The 21,610-nt window shown below is 44.7% G+C and overlaps 1 protein-coding gene across 1 annotated transcript in view; it reads left to right on the top strand.

Moving 5' to 3' along the window:
- The first annotated feature begins 2,382 nt into the window (after positions 1–2,382).
- ADGRA2 (adhesion G protein-coupled receptor A2) overlaps positions 2,383–21,610 on the top strand; it is a 150,407-nt gene continuing 131,179 nt past the window's right edge. Inside the window, exon 1 of the mRNA XM_083184476.1 lies at positions 2,383–2,873. Within this exon, the coding sequence (XP_083040602.1) occupies positions 2,632–2,873 (242 nt within the window). The 5' untranslated portion in view covers positions 2,383–2,631. The remainder of the gene's footprint in view (positions 2,874–21,610) is intronic.

Below are 21,610 nucleotides of genomic sequence, written 5' to 3'. Positions count from 1 at the left end.
ATGGTACATAACAATTAACAACAATAAAACCTAGGTCCCATTAACCCTCCCCCATTGCCCAAATTAGTATTTAATTCTAAAATAGCCCTAGGAATAAAACTTTGGGAAACCCCTTAAGGTATAGACCAGGCAGATCCCCAGTGGAGGCGCTACGTTACTCTACTCAACCACAAAAGACATATCTAGGAATAAAACTGTTCCTCATCCTGCTGGTCCTGCCCCACCCACGAAATCTCCAGCAGAGCCAGCAGCAGGGACAATCCTCTGCTGGAGATCTCGCGGGTTGGGATCGTTTGGTCTACAGCAAGTATCAAGCATTAGGTCGACACCATTAGGTTGACATGGGTTTAGGTCGACAGGTCAATAGGTCGACACAAGCAATAGGTCAACAGTGTCTAGGTCGACAGTCAAAAGGTCAACATGGGGTTTTTCAGTTTTTTTACCCGAATGTCGACAGTCGACATGAACACAGTTTCCAATGCACCACATCCACTCACATCGCTCGCTATGCTTCATGCACACTGTTTTATTATCCCACCACGCCCTAGTGGATGGTAGGGCATGAAATACCGCCTGTCGGCACATGTCGGCTCAAAAAACTGTGAAAAACTCCATGTTGACCTTTTGACTGTCGACCTAGACCCATGTCAACCTTGACCCATGTCGACCTAATGGTGTCAACCCAATACTTGTCGACCAACTTGCTGTAGACCCAATGACCGTATCCCGGTCTCGTGTGAGTAGCCCTGTACAGCCAGCTGGGGGGGAAGGAGCTGATGCACTGTCTCCAGGAGGGGACATCACTGGAGGGGGAGTTTGCGCTCCCCCCGATTCGGCAGACAAGATGTTAATACATCTTGTCGATGTCCCTTCCTGCTAATTATCAAGCAGGAAGTGTTATAGCGGCGTGATAAGCAACACTATAATACATCAGGCCCAAGGTACCAGGGGCCTGATTCAGACCTGTTCGCCAGGCTGCGTATACTTGCAGCCTAGCCAAGAGGTCAGCGGTGCCAGACAGAATCCCATCACTAGCATGGAGGGGATATGATCCTTAACACATCCCCTTGTATGCTACCGAACGGGAGAGAAATAATTTGATGGTTGCACAGCATCAAATGATTTCTCTCCCCTTCGGGAATTAATGTCAGTCTAAAATTACTTTTGATCCCACCGCAGATCCCCGAAAATGAGGGTCGATCGCTAACCATGCGCCCCGTGCTGGCATGAGCCCACCTGCACTCCCACCGGAATGACTAGCATTTTCATGGGAACAGCCATAAAATTTGCCTTTCCCTGCAGCTGTCCCTGGGGGTGCCGGACGGGGTCCCGACAGTCATATACCAGACGTCGGGATCCCGACTGTTAAAACACCAACAGACAGGTTCCCGACGGCCACCGGCTTTTCTCCCTCATCCCCCGCGAGGGAGAAAAGCCGGTGCCCGTCGAGCGTAGCGAGCCCGCAAGGTGCATTGTTGCGCTCGCCATGCTGTCTGAGTCCGGCCAGTCGGGATCCCGACGTCGGGCTAATGACTGTCGGGATCCTGACTGTCAGAACCCTATACCACACCCGTCCCTGGACCTTCCTGTCCAGAGCGAAAGGTTTGGTGAGTGTGTAGGAGGCTGTGGGGCTTTGGTGCATCTGAAAATGCGATAAAAACCCTGTTATCTGGGTTGTTACAGCATTTTCAGATGCACCAAAGCCCCACAGCCTCCTACTGTGCTGCCCACACTAGTGACCTTCTCCTCCCTAGCACCTTCCTGGTGCAGTGTATCAATGCGATGTGTGGCGGGATGTACCGCAGTCACTCTGTAAATCCCGCACCCAGGATATGCGCATGCACATATTCATGCATGCACATGTGCAAATCCCGGGCCCCAACATCACACACGGGGCCAAATTTGATCTGAATCAGCCAAGTTTGAACATACTACTTACTGCAAAAGTTCCCAACCAAACACATCAATCCATAAACATGTATGTATGTACAGTAAGTGCTAAGTGTATGTGTGTGTCTATCTATCTTTCCTGGGGGCACACTAGAAGAAATAGGTCTGCACAATTGCTTCCTGTCCATCTGCACATTTCCATGCATTCTGTTCCTGCAAGTGATATTTTTACAGGATCCGAGTTCCGTCCGTTTCCTCCATTCTCCCTGCCGCATGTGCATCCTTCCTATATATGTGTGAGAGCTGTGCATTGTACGCCTGGCTGTGTGTGTGTGCGTGTGTGTGTGTGTGTGTCTGTGTAGTGTGAGTGTGAGCAGGGTGACCCCTAGTCATCAGCGGAGCGGAGAGTGTAGCTGCAGGCTCTAGGACCGGGCGGAGGGTGTGTGCTGGGGGAGGAGATGCAGTAGTATTTGGGAGGCTGGATAGAGGGATTCCGTTATATGCCATCATATAGGCAGCGGGTGAGCTGTATCCTGCACTAGCTCTCCCGTATGGGATACCTTTCTGGGAGCAGTCCCCGGGCACAGTATGCAGCCTGACTGTGCCAGGAGCAGGGTTTGCACAGACCTGTGAACAAGGAGCCTGCTACTTATTACCTGGGTGCTGCTGCTGAGGGGACATGCCTACTGGGGCTGGCACATCACCCACTACAGCTGTATAGGATGGGCTGATAAGGACAGCATGCCCCTCATGATGCTTGGCTGGAGGGCACCTAGTTGCCCATTAGTGGTGTTGTTCCTCCTCTCCCTCATACCATGGACCCAGAGTTGCCCTGTACTTATCCACAGCTGCAAATGTGTGGTGGAGCGCTCCAAGCCCGGAATGGGCACTGCCAGTGCTCCAAGGAAGAAAATCATCTGTACCAATGAGGATCTGCTGGAAGTTCCTGACCCTGCTCTGCTGCCTAACAAGACCACCACCCTGTAAGTAATAGATGGGGTATAGAAAGGGTTCATATGTACTGCATGTTTATGGAGGAATACATATTTTGTTTAATGCCAGGTGGAAGCAATGCCACTTTTGGCTGCCCAAGAAGACCACTGCCCTGTAAGTAATGGTATGTAAGTATAGGTGGGTAGGATTCTGGATGGATATATGATTTGTTTAATGCCAGTACCTGGCAATGCCATTTGTAGCTGTCCGAGAAGACCACTGCCCTGTAGGTAATAGTTGGGTAGTGGATAGGATTCTGGGTAAATAAATGATTTGTTTAACGCTAGGGCAGGGGGCAATGACAGCGCTGAAGGCTTTATCCATACTTACTCCAGATATGGGCTTATAATACATATAACACAAACCCTCACCCCAGTCACTGTAAGCTCAGCTTCCTAATTACTGATCAATAACTTCATATTAATATGGATAGCACATGCTATTAATAATGGTGGTGTACAAACGCACCATGAACTACTCAGGTTCACACAACAACAAACATAACATATAATGATCAGATGATGATATTTTAGATCTAGAAACACAGAAGACATACATTTGTCTATCTGATATGGGTATCCTGAAATACTTCATGTTAGTACAGTACATACTGTGCATAGTTTGTACATACATAGTATTGCAAGTACAGCGGTGTCTGGGATGTTCATTATAACAAACCTAAGGGACAATGTTGTTGCTGTATGCATTACTTCACAGTAAATTAACTGGGAGTATTCGTCTTAGCATTAGATATATGTATTATACCTGGGGTAACAGTGTGAATCAGCCAATATGTATTGTACATCTAGAACTTCACCAGTTCGGAACCCAGCGCTGTGATATTGTGTATCTAGTCCATGTTGTACATATACACCTAGGGCAGCTATTCAGTGCACATTTCGGAGCATTACTGTCTGTTGCGCTACATTTGTGGTTAGTGTCTGTATTATTTGTCAGTCAGAAGATTCCTTGACAAGTGGCCACTTTTTTCATGTTTTCATCATATGGGATAATATACAATATGCATTAGTATGCTCTATGCGTCCAAGGCAGGGTGTAAGTGGTCCACCTCTTATAAGTCTACATTTTTATGGATATATGGCCATAGTCCATTTTAAAGTCAAACTGTAGGGATTGGTAACACACAGGAGTAGTTTTGTCACGTTGTCATAGCAGCTGAGGGTATGGGTCATTGGGTAAATCCAATGTAGGTCGACATGAATTGGGTCTACCACTGAAGGTCGAAAGAGCACTTGGTCAACAATGTCAAGGTCAGCAGCCAACAGTTCGACTTGAGTTTTTCATATATTTTTTGTCCTGAATGTTGACATAGTCGACATGGATACTGTCAAAGTGTATCACCTCCCCTTGCATGGCTCGCGATGCTTTGGGCATGGTGCCTCGCTGCGCTCAGCACACTATTTTATTCTCCCATCAAGCCATAGTGGATGGTAAGGCATGGAATACTGCCTGTCGGCACATGTCGACTCAATCCATGTTGACCTAAATAGGGTCGACCTAGGGACCGTAATAATGGTGATAATGGAAGATAAGTGAGCCATAGTAGAAATGGCTGATGGGAACCAATCAGCACTAAGGTAACATCTATTATTTGCATAATATAAAATTATACAGAACAGCTGATTGGTTGCCATGGACCACTTCTCCTCTGGTTCACTGCTCCTCCCTTATAACTGCTTCATACATCTACCCCTCAGTCCTTGCAAAAAGAGCAGGTGTCAGGGGCATGCCATGGATGTGTTTCAGAATGCGACTGCGATATCGCTTGCAGTGTTGCAACCACAGTGGCCATTGCTAAAGAAAGTTGGAAGGGAAACTTCACAAGACAGAGGGTGAAATTTAATAGGATGAGAGATTCAGAAAGTGAGAGATTTGGTAAGAATTCTCCAGGTTGTTTTTTTTAAGCGGCAACCATTTACACTGCAAAACCAGTTTGAGTTTGCAGAGTAAATTATTGCCGCTTTAAAAAAACCCTGGAGATTTCTTACCATAATCTCTCACTTTCTGAATCTCTCATCCTATTAAATTTCACCCAGTGACTGCTTGAGAAGTCGATGTTGTGTCGATAGTGTGCCAATGGTAGAGAGATCAGCTCTAACAGTGCACTTGAGCATTGCTCACATATGCAAAGGTGGCATCACAGGTCTTGCTGAGTCCGGGGGAGATTCTCTAAAGCAGAAATGCGGTTTTTACCGCATATCTGTATGCTCTATGCTCTATGCCATCACTCTGCGCATGCGCAGATGGACTCCCGGGTCACAGACCCGGAAGTCCGGCACCATCGCCGCATCACAAAGGACAGCTCTTTTTGCAAGAGCTGTCCCTTGCGTTAATAACCGCATATGTAAGAGCATATGCCGTTATTAATAATGCGATGCCCGGCGATACAGGGCAGCGGATGTTAGAACATCCCGCCCTCCCATCTCATGCTATTGCACAAGGAGAATGCTAAAACTATCATTGCATGTTTGCGCAGAATCTGTGTGAAATCTCAGCCAGGCATGATCTGCGCTCACCTCTGATCTGCGCTCACCTCTGATCTGCGCTCACCTCTGATCTGCGTTCACCTCAGAATCCAGTCCAATTACGAAGTTAAAGAAGCTATACGGAGAATATGCTGTCTATTATAACCCTGCACAGTCCATTTTACTAACAAGTAATACTTTATAGAGATGTTTTAAGTAAAGAGGGTGTATTTTGTGATTTGCGCTATGATTTAAATGTTTACTTTTGCAGACTTGCTGTTTAAAAATCAAATGTGTGCATTAAATCTTGTGTACCTGTCAGGCTAGCAATTTTGTGGTGCCCGGGTTGCTATAAAAAGTTTTTGTTCTACTCCATAATTGCTGCTGTACCCTTCATATGTGATCACAGTTATTCCTGTCACACTCAGCGTGAAAATACTGAACTGTGCTGATTTTCAAGGGAGAGGAACTTGTGATGTAGAGAAGTCTCAAAATACAGAAATTGATTGGAACTTCTCCACATAATACTATTCAGTTAAACAAACCCAGTCAGGGATTTGCAGGTTGGGTAACAGGCATGAAAAAGGGTGATGCTACGTACATATTGGTGTACATATTGATGCTACGTACATTTTTACAATCCTGGGATTCTGCATCGAAAAATGCTTAATCCCGAATTCCTGGGACCCTGGGATTAGCCTCCCTAATAACCCCCCCCCCCCCCCCAACTGGCCGCCATACACATTTACTCAAATGGGTGGTGCTGCCGGGAGTGACGCAGATTTTTTTTATTTTTGGGATTATTTTTATAATCTACCATCCACGTGGCCTGGAATTGGGAACAGTAAAGTGCACTGAGCACATCGGTATCGGAGCTAGGCCAAAGGAAGGTGACAGGTGACAGAAACGAGCCATGCAAGGTGATGCACTACACTAATGTCAACACCAGGTGTCGACATTAACACCAAACAAAGTGAAGACTCAAGTTGACCTTTTATATGTCGACATTTTCAGCATAGACATTTTGCTTGTGCCGACCCGTTTCCTGTGTCGACATTGTGCATGTTGACCTTTTGGGGTTGAGCTATTGACTGCCAATGTAGAAACTGTCTGTGAGGTATACCACCGGGATGCAGTTAAAATCCCGGCGGTCGGGATCCCGGCGTTCAGAATCCCGACGCCGGAATCCCGACTGCCGAAATCCCGACACATTCTCCCTCCGTGGGTGTCCACGACACCCCTGGAGGGAGAATAAATTAGTGTGCCGAGCGTATCGAAGCACCTGGCCCGCAAGGGGGGTGATCCACGTCCCCCCCTTGTCGGGATTTTGGCTGTCGGGATTCCGGCGTCGGGATTCTGAACGCAGTAATTTGAGGTCTAGGATACTACACCAAGAAGCTGGGGTGCTAGTCTAGATTATGAAAGTGTAGCACAGCATCGGCATAGTAAATAACATGTACTTCATTACGCATCGTCACATTAAGCAACGATACGTCTTGATAGCTGCCACTGTTCACTGGACACCAATGATACATCGACCCCTATAGTCTGTATAGTCTGGATTGTTGTGCAATAGCAGATGTTGTTTTTCTTCTGAAGCTTGTATGTTCCTCACTGATGTCTAGTGTGACTTTCATGTTAGTTTTACTGTTGGTAATATTAGAACATTTATGACTTCCATTTAGAGAATATAAAGCCCTTACATTTCCTGCACAAATATTGTCTTTGGTGCTGGCCATACACAGGTTTGACCATACTTGTACATTCACAATTCTGGTCAAAGTCAAAAAGTCTAAGGGCCAGATGCACTAAGCTTCAAAAGGGATAAAATAGAGAGTTATAAACAACCAACCAATCAGCTCCTGCCTGACATTTTTCACAGGGGGTTATTCTGATTCACTCGGGAAGGCACAATTTGTAATTTACAAAACCATATGCACTGCAGGTGGGGCTGATGTAACATGTGCAGAGAGTGTTAGATTTGGGTGGGGGTGTACTTCAAACTGATATCTATATTGCAGTGTAAAAATAAAGCAGCCAAATCTAACTCTCTCTCTCTGCACGTGTTACATCAGCCCCACCTGCAGTGCACATGGTTTTGTCTATTACAGAGTGATTGTGCCTTTCCAAGTGAATCAGAATAATCCCCACAGTCTATGTACATGGGTCCTCAAACTGCGGCCCTCCAGATGTTGTAAAACTACAAACCCCAGCATGCATTGCCACAGTTTTAACACTCCCTTATAGCAAAACTGTGGCAAGGCATGCTGGGATTTGTAGTTTCACCACATCTGGAGGGCCGCAGTTTGAGGACCCATGGACTCTATGACATGGCAGGCAGGAGCTGATTGGCTGGCTGTCTCCATTTTATCACTTTTAAATCTTAGTGCATCTAGCCCAGTATGGCACAATTAGGGTGTTTCTCATACAACTGGATATACAGTTAATTCAGGTGGACAGTTGATAAGTCTCTATCAGGCCTGGTTATTATCATTGGTAGTGTTTTTAAACCCATGAATCATACATATTGTTACTGGCAGCCTTATTAATTTGCCCACCATAGAGATTTTGAAAATGATATAATGATTTGTTGAAAAAAATCAGAAGCATGGGCAAACTCTAATAATCTGAGTAACAGGGGATGACGCCATGTGATGCTTTAAATATAAGTTGACTTTTTTTTACAACAGGTACCAGTAACAATCTGATACATACATGTTAACGTTTCATGTCCTGAAGACACTTACATAAGGTTGCGCTTAGGTCTGTAACTATTACTCCCTATGCAATGCAGCCATTTTGACTATGGAAAGACATTGACGGCGGGCCCCTCAGCCTGACATTCCTGATCACGTAGAGATGGTACCTAGCTGAATTGTAAATGTCCAACATCTCATGTCATGTTTGTCATGCTATAGGAACATTTGCTTGTAAATTAGTATTATTGACCTTTCAACATTAGCCCATTTGGCCAGTGCACTATCAGCTTACACCATTCACCTGGCCATCTGCGCTTCCATGTGTATTTAATAAAAGTACTTGCCTGTATGCATGACATAATTCACTTAGGAAATGTGTTTTGTATAGGATGCATATGTGCAGGCAATTTCATGGAATTTTTCCAAAATGCCAAGGAATGTTGTCCATCCAGAACATTGTGCTTAATGAGTTGGCTATGCTGTCATTGGTGGACATAACATATATTCCTTGTACCTGACTTTATAGGCAAATAAGCATACAGTGTAAACTACAGTATACCTGACATGCAGATCTGCTGAATGTTACTGTGACTTATTATTATTATTATTATTATTATTAGTTGGCCCGTGCGGAAATTTTGCGTGTGAATAAAACTGATCATCTTAGCCGCGCTGTATCGATGCATCCAGGGAAAGAACTCTCGGGCATGAAGTGAATTTTTAACTTTGCTTTTTAAACAAATAATACAAGGTGCAATTCAAAATGAACAATTAGTCAGAAGCTGAGAACTTAATCTTTAAAATTGTACCTCATTTATTGATTTTGGTTAAGTATGAAGGGAGAAAATGGGATTGTCACCAAAAATCACCTTCTAGAAACAATAATAATAATACGTTGATAATGATGATGATGATTTTTATCCTTTATCTATAAAGCATGAACATATCCACAGTGCTATACTATAAGTCAGTTATGCCACTATACACAATAATGGAAATTCTGTCACCTTCACTTAACACACTAAAGTGACTGGTAAAAAAGGTTACATTTTAAAGTCTGTACATTCTCTTAAGGCCCCCATACACTGAGCCGATTTGGTCCGATTTCAGCCAATTGCGACCATCGGACCCAAGCAGGTGGTTGGACCTGCTGCCCATCTGACCACCCATCCTGGGACCTCCCTCCTGGCAGCGAGATGGGCAGGAAGCAGGGACACATGCGATCCATCACAACAAATTGTGACGGATTGCATGCGTCCCTGCCGTCGGGAAGGATACTCACAGGGTATTGGGTGACCATACACTACTGAGAGACATCGCAGCAGTGTATGGGCACCTTTATAGTTATCCGCAACTGTTTTACATAGTAACTCATTCATTTAATCTATAGCGCAATGATGTGTTGTGAGGTCAATGGCTGGGGAGGCAATGACCAGTATCAGTGCCAGATTTATAGCACACATATACTTTGCATTATACAAAGGTGCAGCAGCATATACATTGTTATGAAATTTGGTGAGTTTTTACTATAAAAAGGATTAGAATAATACAAAGATGATAAATTATAAATATTTTCTTTGTATTATTGTAATTGGAGTATGACAGATGAGACTCTGCCCAGAAATGAGTACCACATTTTTTCCCCCCTTTATTACCCCTTGGTACCCAATAGGATCCAAGAGCACTTGAGAAAATGGGGGTCGGTTTGTCAGTGGGGATAAAAGAAAAAAGTTTGGTACCGTGTTAGCCAGTTGATAAGAAAAGTTTTATTGTTCCTCAGTGAGAAAAACAAAATAGCAATCTAGCAAATATGATACCTTTTAATGGCTAACAAAAATAAATGTTGTTAAAATGCAAGCTTTCGAGACTTCTTAGGTCTCTTCCTCAGGCATTTTGTTTTTCTCACTGAGGAACAATAAAACTTTTCAGTGGGGATACACATGCAGTGTTACCTCAATGCAGGCCTGGCCAACCTGTGGCTCTCCAACTGCTGTGAAACTACAAGTCCCAGCATGCCCTGTCTCAGATTTGCTATTAGGGAATGCTAAAACTCTCGCAGTGCATGCTGGGATGTGTAGTTTCACAAAAGCTGGAGAGCACAGGTTGGCTGAGGATATTCTTAAAATGCAGTAAGTTCTTGGCACCTTAGCCATTGAGCCTGCTGTCTCTAGATCCCCTGTAGTATAGATATAGAGACCTATGCTCTTCTTTGATGCAATTGACGAAATATTGTATTTTTAACATCAACCGCCTTCTTTCTGCATAACTTCTCTTTCAGCCGGGTGGAGCTAAGCAGATAGGTGCAGTAGACTTTGTGTGACACAGACTCACAAGAACTCAAGTGTTTCCAGATGTTGGAGAACAGTCCACCAATGTGCCTTGTGCGAGCGAGTGAAATTCTATACCATGGGGGGAGAATGTCTCATTATAGAAGTATAAACGTTGTATCAGTCTTTTTTCATGCTGCAGACATGTACAGAGTCACATTTGTAACAGTAATATCAAAACTGACTTCTCTGATGTGTTCCAGTCTTATAGTAACCGGCCTTGTGGAGCCGAATGCGTGTACTGTACATGATCTGACCAAGCCAGATGCTTAGAAATGCACAGAACTGCCTAGAGTTTCATAAAGACTAACACGACGATTTGAAAACTTATAACAAAGAACAGTATTATGTAGCAGAGTAGGTATGTGTACGGCAAGTCACATGTATAAAGGGCAGCTATGACACAGAAGGTCCAAATATAAAACAATAGGAAATGGAATGCATTTTGATTATATCCAAGGGGAAATAAAAGGTTGCTTTGCAGAGATTCTATATTTATTTATTTCGATTTTTGTTTAAAAAAATTACATATTTTACTGAAGGGTTGACTGCTAGTGCTAGGGGACATTTACTAAGATGTGAAATACACTTCACAGGTCATGTTGCTATGGGCAACCAATCACATCCTGTCTACGATCTTCTAGAGGTTGGTAAATAAATAAGAAGTAGATTCTGATTGGTTGCCCATAGCAACATGACCTGTGAAGTGTATTTCACATCTTAGTAAATTTCACCCTTAAGGTCCATACACACTGATCAGTTTCCTTCTGCCCAGTCATTTTCCCCAGGGGGGGGGACGGCTTTCCATAGCAGAAGGCTCTTTATATCGCTCTCTATATCGCTCATTTTAGCGCTTCTGAGTTATATCTGAAACAAAAAGAGTAAAGCTACCTGTGGTTGCGCCGACTATGTGTGTATATACATCTTTTTGTGTCATGTTTTTTGATGTGTTCAGGACACATAGTTTATCGCCACCATAGTTGCTGCCCACGGCGCAGTGTTTTCTGTTCTATTTTACATTGTACTTCTGAGCGATATCATTTGTAATATTGCTTAGTGTGTACACTCAATATCGTTAATGATCGTTAACTCCATAGATGGTGCCATGAATACTTTGCATCAATGGCAGACACTAACAATGGAAAACCATTTATGTATGAGACAATCAGAGAAGTAAGTTAGGGCTTTAGAACAAGCGATGGGATGGCGGCACCAAGGGTCATGTGTCGCTTAAAAAAAAACATTGCTGCATCACCAACAAATCTCCGCTATTTAAATTTCTGTCTGAGAATCATCTTACCTCCATGATTAAAGTCACCGCCATCAGTGGTGTTGGGGTGTATTGCATAAGCAGCCTTATGGGGTCTCCCAGAGAGTTATTAGGCTGCATTTATATGGTCATAGGTGCAGTCCACAGAATGGCTGCATCTGCTGAGCGGAGACTACACATTTATAGTTTAGTCCTATCCTATATGTGAACACTTCATAATGAATACTATTGACATCCTGAGCTACTCCATGCAGGGGCACACTGATAAGCTGCTTTGGGCTTGGCAACTGACAATATGCAGCTTCCCTGCTCCCCTCTCATGTAGAAACCCAGCATGCAATTTACCACCCGCTTGTTTGTGTAGACTCCTCAGTCACCACTGCTGCTCCAAAAACACATTAGACATTAGTATTATTCTAGTGTTTTGGAATAATGTCTTTCCCTTATGCTGCCCTACAAATACACTTTTATATATATATATTTTTTTAACTAACCAGGGTAAATAAAAGGATAGAATAAAGTAGATTGGGATCTTAATGCTCTTTACAAATAGTTTATTGCTTCCGGGTCAGGGGTCAGGTCTGGGAAGGTGAAACAGCAAAGCATGTGCAGCTGTTGCAGTGGAATCTCGGGAGGGGTAGAACCTGCCATACATCTTTACATGAAAGTGATCAGCGGGAGGGGAACATAGACAAACTCTCCAAGGTGGCTCTCCATCCACTAAGCAATGCATCCTATCCCTCTGGAGAACTTTGACCACAAGCTTTTTGCTCTCTCTACAGGGAGCAATATAGAGGAAGAATGTTTCACCTTGTCATTGTTTTTTCTTATTTATTTTTCGCGAAAATGAGATGGAAGTTGGTCTTGGGAGGATGTTCTGTGCAAATGACTTTCCCAGTCCTCATCTTTCAAGATGTTTTACCCATCAAGCTGTAATGAAAGATACAGAAATAAAATAATAGAAAAAGTCATTATATTTTGCTATCATGCATCATTCTGTGTAGTAAGTGTATCACAATAGGCATCACTCAGGTGCTATAGTGCGCATATTGATCTATATTTTTGCAGAGTCTGTGTCTGAGCCCCAGTGCGCATGTGCAGTGCGGTCGCAGTGAGATCCTACTTGCAAAGTGATTGACAGGAAGTGAGTGCTCGCAGTTCTAATTGAGTCTCTACTGGCCTTAGATCTGCGGCGCCCTGTACGGGAAGAGGGCAGGCAGCTGACATCTGGTGATGTCACCTGCATCACCGGCGAATTTCCATGGGAACGCCCAGTGTTTTCATGGGAACGCCCATGAATTGCTGGGCAGTGCTATGGGCACGACACGCCGCCCCACAGCCCCCACCGGCACTGCTGTGTGCGAGCAGCCTGCAAATAATCAACTTGCCAGGCCTGCTCAAGAGGCTGCACTTGCGCATAAATGCGAATGCACAGGGGAGCAAATCAATTGGCATAACCTCCAGTATGTATCGATATCGGCAGTGGCAGACCTGTATGTACGGAACTTTAGTTCATTTTTGATAACTCCCAACATAAATATCTTTCAGATGTTCTGTACCAGATGTATCTAACTTCAAAAAGTGATAAAATGGAGAGGGAAAAACAGCCAGCCAATCAGTTCCTAGCTGCCATGTTACAGACTGGGTTTGCAAAATGACAGGTAGGAGCTGATTGGCTGGTTGTTTATCACTCTCCAAGTTATCACTTTTTGAAGCTCGATAAATCTGGCCGAGAAAAAAAGCCACTGTGCAATTCATAAGGGTTGTCGAGGGGCACCGTAGATGTTGCGATATTGATGTGCATTGTACATCGAGCTGCACAGCTCGGTATAAGACCCGACCGCAGGCGACCCCCCATTGGCACCTGGCGGCTGCACCCACCCAATGCTGCGGCACCCACCAATGCTCTGGGCGATACACATTTGCCGGCAGCGCCCCCCCCCAAGGGAGGAGGTAGGATCACACTATCGGTGGCAGCGGCGTTGATCTCAGCCCAGGGAGGGCCCAACTCCAGCCCCAGGCCTCACTGTCTCTCCCCAATTCCCTCTCTCTATATCCTCTCTATAGATCAGTCCATCCCCAGGCATAAGCATTGCATGGCCCACTGTCATTAGTTTTTGAAAAGCCAACTATCAACCTAGAAGAGGCTTTGCGTTATCAAAACATGCCACTCCCATGAGATGAGGCAGTTCCATAGTAGCTGCCAGTTGCCACCCAGAAACACCCATTACTGTCCACACGTGGGCATGCTTATTTGGGTTTGTTATAGGGGTCCAACATTTGGGGTTGTGATGGTCGGAATCCCGACTGCCTGTACTCTGACAGCGGGGAGATAGCAAAGAAGCCCGTTGCAGGCTCGGTGCGCTCTCCACAGGTTCTATTCTCCCACTATGGGGGCCATGGACCCCATGAGGGAGAGTAGCCCCTGTAAGTTGGGATCCTGACTGTCGGGCTTTAAGCAGTCAGGATTCCGATGTCGGACTACTGGCCGTCGGAATCCTGTCTGCTGGGAGGTCATCCGGCACCCTGCTTATTCATGACTATTAGCATGTGCACTCTGTGGCATATTTGCATATACCAATGGGAAGCAGCAGCATTTGGACTTCTATCCAAACTAGATCATGCTCATTGTGTTTTACCTTTAATTGGTATCTGTTTTTCTTCTCCCATCCTTGTAGAGTTTCCTCAGCTTCCCTTCATCCAGCATCATTCCCCATCTCTTTCTTTGTTATCTGGCCTCCCCACTTATTCAGCTCATTAACTTCCTCTCTCTCCTCAAATTGCATTGTTTATACTTTTTTTTCTGTTTCTTCAAAATGTTTTGGTCCTGGACCCCTCTGGTTTATGAAATATCTGCGTGGGGGAGTGAGAGATCCACAGGCTATGTGAAATGATCTCCGTAAAAACAACAGACGCGTAGACGCACCCGGAAAGGTACAGAGCGGAAAATGTCTCTAAATGAGAGCTGTTTATTTTCATTTCTCTGTGCCTGGGCATAGTTTGCTATTCCAGGCTGTAACAGGAGCCTCTGCTTCCTACAGCCTCCAAAAACTTAGTGAAAAAATATTTTTGGGGAGGGTGAGAAGGAATGTTCAGTGCAATATGAAGGGGAAAAAATCATATTTTTGCACAAAATATTTTTTTTAATTAAATATATCTAAAATAAATGAGACAGCAAAGCTGGTAATGGTAAGGTTTGATATTCCAGGCACCGAGAGCCCGATTCAGGGGTTGACGCTGTTGCTACCATGACAACATATTTTTACGCAGCCTTTGCTAAATTTTTATGCTAATGCCTCAGCTGTTGGTATTCCTACTGAGAAAACATAACCCTATTGTATACGTGTATCATACCTGCTGACTCTTTGGCCTTCCCATGCCAAAGGAAGCAGCCCGGTCAGTGAATCGAGGGGTGTTGCCTCACAATGTGTGGGGGCGTGGATGTGTGATTGCATCATTGTAGTCCTGCCTCTTGCTATCTAATGACAGATTACTGGCATTATGAAGCAGGCAGTGGGGCTACGATGATGGCAATCACATCGTTGGCCTCCCTAGACCATCCAGTTTCAAGGACATCTGTGGATGGGGAACAGGGGGGATGGCCAGTTCCGGGAGACTTGCCTAACCTTCCAAGGGCCAAAATTGGTTCTCAATTTTTTGTAAGCCTCCCCGCCAATCTGGGAAAGTAGGCAAGTATGTTGTATGCTTGTAGTACACAATGGCGAGAGATGTATGAAGCACTGAAAAGCCAGTGGAGAAGGTTCCCATGGCAACCAATCAGCTTTGAAGTATCATTTGTCAAGTGCATACTACATCACTTTGGCACTTTAGAGATCGGGGCGCTCGCTCAGCGGAGCCGCGCGCCACAGAAAAGGGGACTTGGCCACAATCAAAGGGCATGGTCTCACTGGGTGCATTTTTGCCCAGCATATATGCACAGCAATGATGGTGAAAAATCACTGGGCCGAAAATCGCTTAGTGCATACACACTGAATGGTTTTCGCCCATCTAAGTGATTGTCCCAGGACCCTATGGACCATATGGAAAGCTGCCCACCCTGTCTCCGATCCATGCTGCAAATTAGGTTACTACGGGGGGATGTGAAGCTGTCCGTTGTATCGGGAGGCATCGCAACGGTTGCCTGCACTACCGCCATTCTGAGATAGTCCATTGCAGCATATGGGTTGCGGACTGCACTGTCGCTGGGGGGAGTGTCAGTGCTGACCGCGCATGCACAGACATTCCCCAGCACCCAGCTGAGCACATCTTAGGGACGGCCTCCTTTCGGGGACCTGTCCCTGTGCGTGCAGGATGATATATCTATAGATTGTAAGCTTGCAGCAGGGCCCTCCTACCTCCAAGTCTATCTGTCTGTTACCCAGTTTGTTTTATCACTGTCTACAATTGTAAAGCGCAACGGAATCTGCTGCGCTATATAAGAAACTGTAAATAAATAAATAAATATATCTCTGTGACAGGATCGCATATTACAGTGCGATCCTGGGTACATATTACAGTGTGACCCAGATAGCATTGTATGCGAGCCGTAATAAATGGGTCTCTATTTGTGAAGAATTTTCAGTCATTTGGTTAAGTCTGGCGAATACACAGGGATACATTTACTAAGAAGGGAGTTCTATTGAAGAGGGATTGTTGCCCATAGCAACCAATCAGATTCTAGAAGGTGCTAAATAAAAAAGTAGTAGAATCTGATTGGTTGCTACGGGCAACATCCCCTCTTCAATATAACTCCCATCTTAGTAAATTTATCCCACAGTGAGAAGAAATGATTGAAGTTCTGCTGGTGCTGTTGATAATAATAATTATCCTTTCTCCCACATTTAAATCTGCTATTAGTTTTTTCATTCTAATGTCTCTACAGTTATAGCCTCCACCATTTTTTGGCTGATCCGTCCATCCACCTTTCCTTTCAACTGCAGGGAAAAGTGAGCAGGGCAGGAGAGCTGTTTAATCCAGGCAGGGGTCAAGCTCGTTTGGTGTACAGGGAGCAATATCTGTAGAGAACAAGGCAAGGCTTACACACTTCACCCCAACGCAGGGGTTCAAAAGGGGATTAGCGTGAAATGACATTTCTATTTGCCCTTGAAAGAGGGAGCCTCCCTCAATCCAAACAACATGAATGGAAACTGAATAGGATTACGGCCATGATTAAGAGACCATTACAAGCTGAGACGCTAGGAATTCACAATGTGGGCTGCCAGCTGATATTAACCCCTCTATTGGCACATGGCCTGTAACACAATTACAATGTTGGGTTACCATACAGTAATTGGTGAAACTCTTTCCAATGTTTCAGGTGTCCGAAGATTACTTAAAGTGACACATTTTTACTTTTTTTAATAGGTCAAAAGAGGGGGAAAAAAACTGCACACACTCTATATAATGCCTCTAGATTAGGGACAATTTCAACCGCCTTTATTTCAATACTTTTTTTAATAGACACATTATTCTTTTTTGCTGATTTTTAATAAACGCATTAATAATTTTTGCGATGTTCCTCTTAAACTGCAGGTGCATCGCAGTTTGATGCGCTCGCAAATCAGGGTTGCCTACTTTTTAAAGGAGACTGTCAGCAGCACTTCAGGGGGCGGGGCCTGATGTAGACGTCATCAAGCCCCACCCATCTCCAGTACGGCAAATCCCGCAATTCATAGGTCATCGCGGAGGGGGTGGGACTAAATGATGCGATTTGTACTTTTAGCCCCCCCAGAAAAACCTGTGAATCGTGGGAAATTAACGCTGCAGTGGGGGAGATGAATTTAGCCATTATTCCTGGTTTGCTTTATGGGCACGTGAGGATCCGTTCCTCCACAATTTGTTTACATCTCAACCATCTTCCAAGTAACCCCAGTGTGTGATTTTAAGGACCAGAGCTTAGCCTTCCATGGGATAAGATCTTTCTCACTCCCCTAATCCGCACTCTTGTCAAAATGTTGGGTTTTTTTTGTATTGTTTTCCTTGGATAATTTGACTTTCCACATAACTGATTTACAGTAACTTAGGTATAACCAATTTCTGGTAATGCGTTCAGCAGATGCATACAGACAGAGGGGGCTGGAAAGAGATAAGAGTGTTGTGGTGGGTGCATATGTGAGATCAGTTACAGCATAGGAATGTGACTACTAGGAGGCCTTCTGTCACTTTACATTGTTCTTATACATTAAAAGTCTTATTGCCAAGTTTAAAGTTTATCTGCCAATTCTGGGGGCAGTTACTGTATATCATGAACCCTCTGTTTATGCTCAAGTCTATCCCTGTTGTGTCACCCGTGTTTGTCTGCCCCTTCCCTTTGGAATGTGAGCTCTAGCGAACATGGCCCTCTCTCCTCATCTCTGCCACTTGTATAACTGCGTCAGTGTCTGTTGCTGCAACTGTCTTTTATTTACCCTGTACTTGTCCTAATTTGCATTTGTACTGCAAATCACTATTTTTTTTTTTTTTGCTCATCTATGAGGCGTATTCAATTCCGCAGGTAAAATTTGTGGAGTGATTTGTTGCGCTAAACCTTCGCTGAGGGATATACAGGAAAGTAGGGGTCACCTACCCACACCAGATAGTGAACAATGTAAAGAGAAGTTACCAATATATCCCCTTAGCGCCGGTTGTGAATAAAGTTCTTTGCCTCTTATTGGTTGCCCAAAAGAAAAACAGATCACTGATTTTTTGTGTTGGGTCTGTCCTTAATTTCTTATAAGTGTCCCCATCTTCCAATTGCTTAAGAATTTCCTTCTCATAGTCTGTCTTGTTGAGAAGGACTATGCCCCCCCCCCCCCCTTTTATCACTAGGTTTTATAACCACATTTTTATCCTCTTGTAAGGATTTTAACCCCTTCCTTTCCTTAAAAGTTAAGTTCTTATTTTTGATTTGGTTATCTAAGTGTCTTATGTCATCCATAACCATAGTATTAAACGAATCAAGGAAGCATCCTTTTAAGTGGGATGGATAAAATTTAAATTTCTGTTTAAAGCTGACCTCATTTGGATCATAATCCTCTTGATCTTTATCATGGAAAAATTTCCTAAGTGTGAGTTTCCTCAGGAATTTTTGCAAATCGATGAAGAAATCAAATTGATTCATCATTGTCGATGGGCAAAATTTTAATCCTTTCTCTAATAATGCTCGCTCTTCTTGTAATAGAAGATGATCACTGAGATTAAAAAATTTGATTGTGCCTAAATCATTAATTTCGGGTATGTTCTCTATTTCTCTTGATTGGGCCCCTTTCAGTTTTTTAGGGTTGGCTTTTTCAGTTTGTGTTTTAATCAGGGACGCCTGGGACCCTCCACATTTACATCTGCGCTGTAGTCTACATCTTTGTGTGTGGACCACACGATCTGGTGAGAGTCCACTTTGCTATCTGTTTCATTTTATGTCCATGTTTTTAGAATAAAAAGCTGTATTGCACTATCCAGTATTTTTTCTTCAGACGTATCGGTGACGTGACCGCTCCCCTATGAAACGTTAATTTCTACAAGTTAGTAGACATATCAAAAGGGTACGAGTCAGGAAGATCACCATATATTAAATAAGCTATTTTACATTTGAAACTGTAATACACTATTGTGCTTTTTTTTTCCTCTGTTTTTCTTTTGGGCAACCAATAAGAGGCAAAGAACTTTATTCACAACCAGCGCTAAGGGGATATATTGGTAACTTCTCTTTACAGTATTCAATGCCGCGTTTAGTGGGGTTTGTATTGCGAGGATGGCTTATTTTCAGCGAGGAATAGCCATCCTAGCCGTCCAACCCCCTGACCGTATTCAATGTTTTGCTAGAATCCGGCGAGGATCCCCTTAAACAGCGAGGTACACTGCAAATGCAGTGAGTCTGCTGTATTTTTTTGCGAGCCCTGTCATTTTGATGGCCACACTCGCCGTTTCCACCTCGCTGAAAGGAACCAGGTGGAAACGGCGAGTGAAGTGGAGGCAGTTGAATACTCTAACGGCTAGCGATTGGCACTGCTCGCCGTCATAGCATTGAATACCCCTTTATGTATTGTCAGCGCTGCGGAACCCTTGTAGCACCATATAAATAAACGATTATAATAATAATAATTATCATCGCTACGAAGTAACACTGTGTTGCAATAGTGCATTCATTTAGCCTATGATAATCATTAGGGGTCTATTAATTAAACTAATTCTGACATTAAATCATTTAGAAACGGATCTTTGCACATGTCTAAATCAGAATAAAGTTTCACCTAAATGTTTCACACCTTCAAGCAGCAGCAGCTCCCACAGCATATTATTTCATAAGCTCAGAAAAGTTTATTTTTTCCAGATCTTACCCCATAGGGCAGGGGTGGGGAACCTCCGGCCCGCGGGCCGGATACGGCCCCCGCACCCAGTTTGTCCGGCCCGCCCGCCTGCCTATATTACAGCCGCCCGCCCGCCAATACTACAGAAGTATCATCCGCCCGCCGGCTGCCTACATTTCATACCAGCCGCCGGGGATGGCTGCTGCTGCCGCCGAGGAGATGTGCAGAAGACGCGCCCGCCAATCACTGCCGGCGCATCCCCTCCACAGCCACTGTGATTGGAGGGCGCGTCTTCTACACATCTCCCCGGCGGCAGCAGCAGCAGCAGCCATCCCCGGCGCCTGGTATGTAATATAGGACGGCGGGCGGCTGTTAATATAGGCGGGCGGCTGATACAGCGGGCGGGCGGCTGGTATGAAATGTAGGCAGCCGGCGGGCGGATGATACTTCTGTAGTATTGGCGGGCGGGCGGGCGGCTGTAATATAGGGCGATAATCACCCTCCCTTCCCAGGCAGTGACTGACACATCCAGGGGTTGTCATTTACCCCTGGATTCACCCCCAAACAGGTTAATGTGATTATGTCTGATTCTCATAATCAGACATAATCACATTAACCTGTTTGGGGGTGACAGCCCCCCTTCCTCCACACTGTCACTTTTTATGTCGCTGCCCGTGTGTATAATGCCCACAAGTATATGCCGCTGCCCGTGTGTATAATGCCCACATGTATATGCCGCTGCCCTTGTGTATTATGCCCACATGTATATGCCAGTGCCCTGTGTATAATGCCCACATGTATATGCCGCTGCCAGTGTGTATAATGCCCACATGTATATGCCGCTGCCAGTGTGTATAATGCCCACATGTATATGCCGGTGCCCTGTGTATAATGCCCACATGTATATTCCGCTGCCAGTGTGTATAATGCCCACATGTATATGCCGCTGCCCTTGTGTATTATGCCCACATGTATATGCCAGTGCCCTGTGTATAATGCCCACATGTATATGCCGCTGCCAGTGTGTATAATGCCCACATGTATATGCCGCTGCCAGTGTGTATAATGCCCACATGTATATGCCGGTGCCCTGTGTATAATGCCCACATGTATATTCCGCTGCCAGTGTGTATAATGCCCACATGTATATGCCGCTGCCCTTGTGTATTATGCCCACATGTATATGCCGGTGCCCTGTGTATAATGCCCACATGTATATGCCGGTGCCCTGTGTATAATGCCCACATGTATATGCCGCTGCCCTTGTGTATTATGCCCACATGTATATGCCGGTGCCCTGTGTATAATGCCCACATGTATATGCCGCTGCCAGTGTGTATAATGCCCACATGTATATGCCGCTGTCAGTGTGTATAATGCCCACATGTATATGCCGGTGCCCTGTGTATAATGCCCACATGTATATTCCGCTGCCAGTGTGTATAATGCCCACATGTATATGCCGCTGCCCTTGTGTATTATGCCCACATGTATATGCCGCTGCCCTTGTGTATTATGCCCACATGTATATGCCGGTGCCCTGTGTATAATGCCCACATGTATATGCCGCTGCCAGTGTGTATAATGCCCACATGTATATGCCGCTGCCAGTGTGTATAATGCCCACATGTATATGCCGCTGCCAGTGTTTATAATGCCCACA

This window comes from Crinia signifera, chromosome 4 (genome assembly GCF_055691185.1).
Source record: "Crinia signifera chromosome 4, ASM5569118v1, whole genome shotgun sequence".
NCBI lineage: Eukaryota > Metazoa > Chordata > Amphibia > Anura > Myobatrachidae > Crinia > Crinia signifera.
Note: the sequence above shows the minus strand (reverse complement) of the source record. Positions and strands in the feature narration are given on the sequence as shown.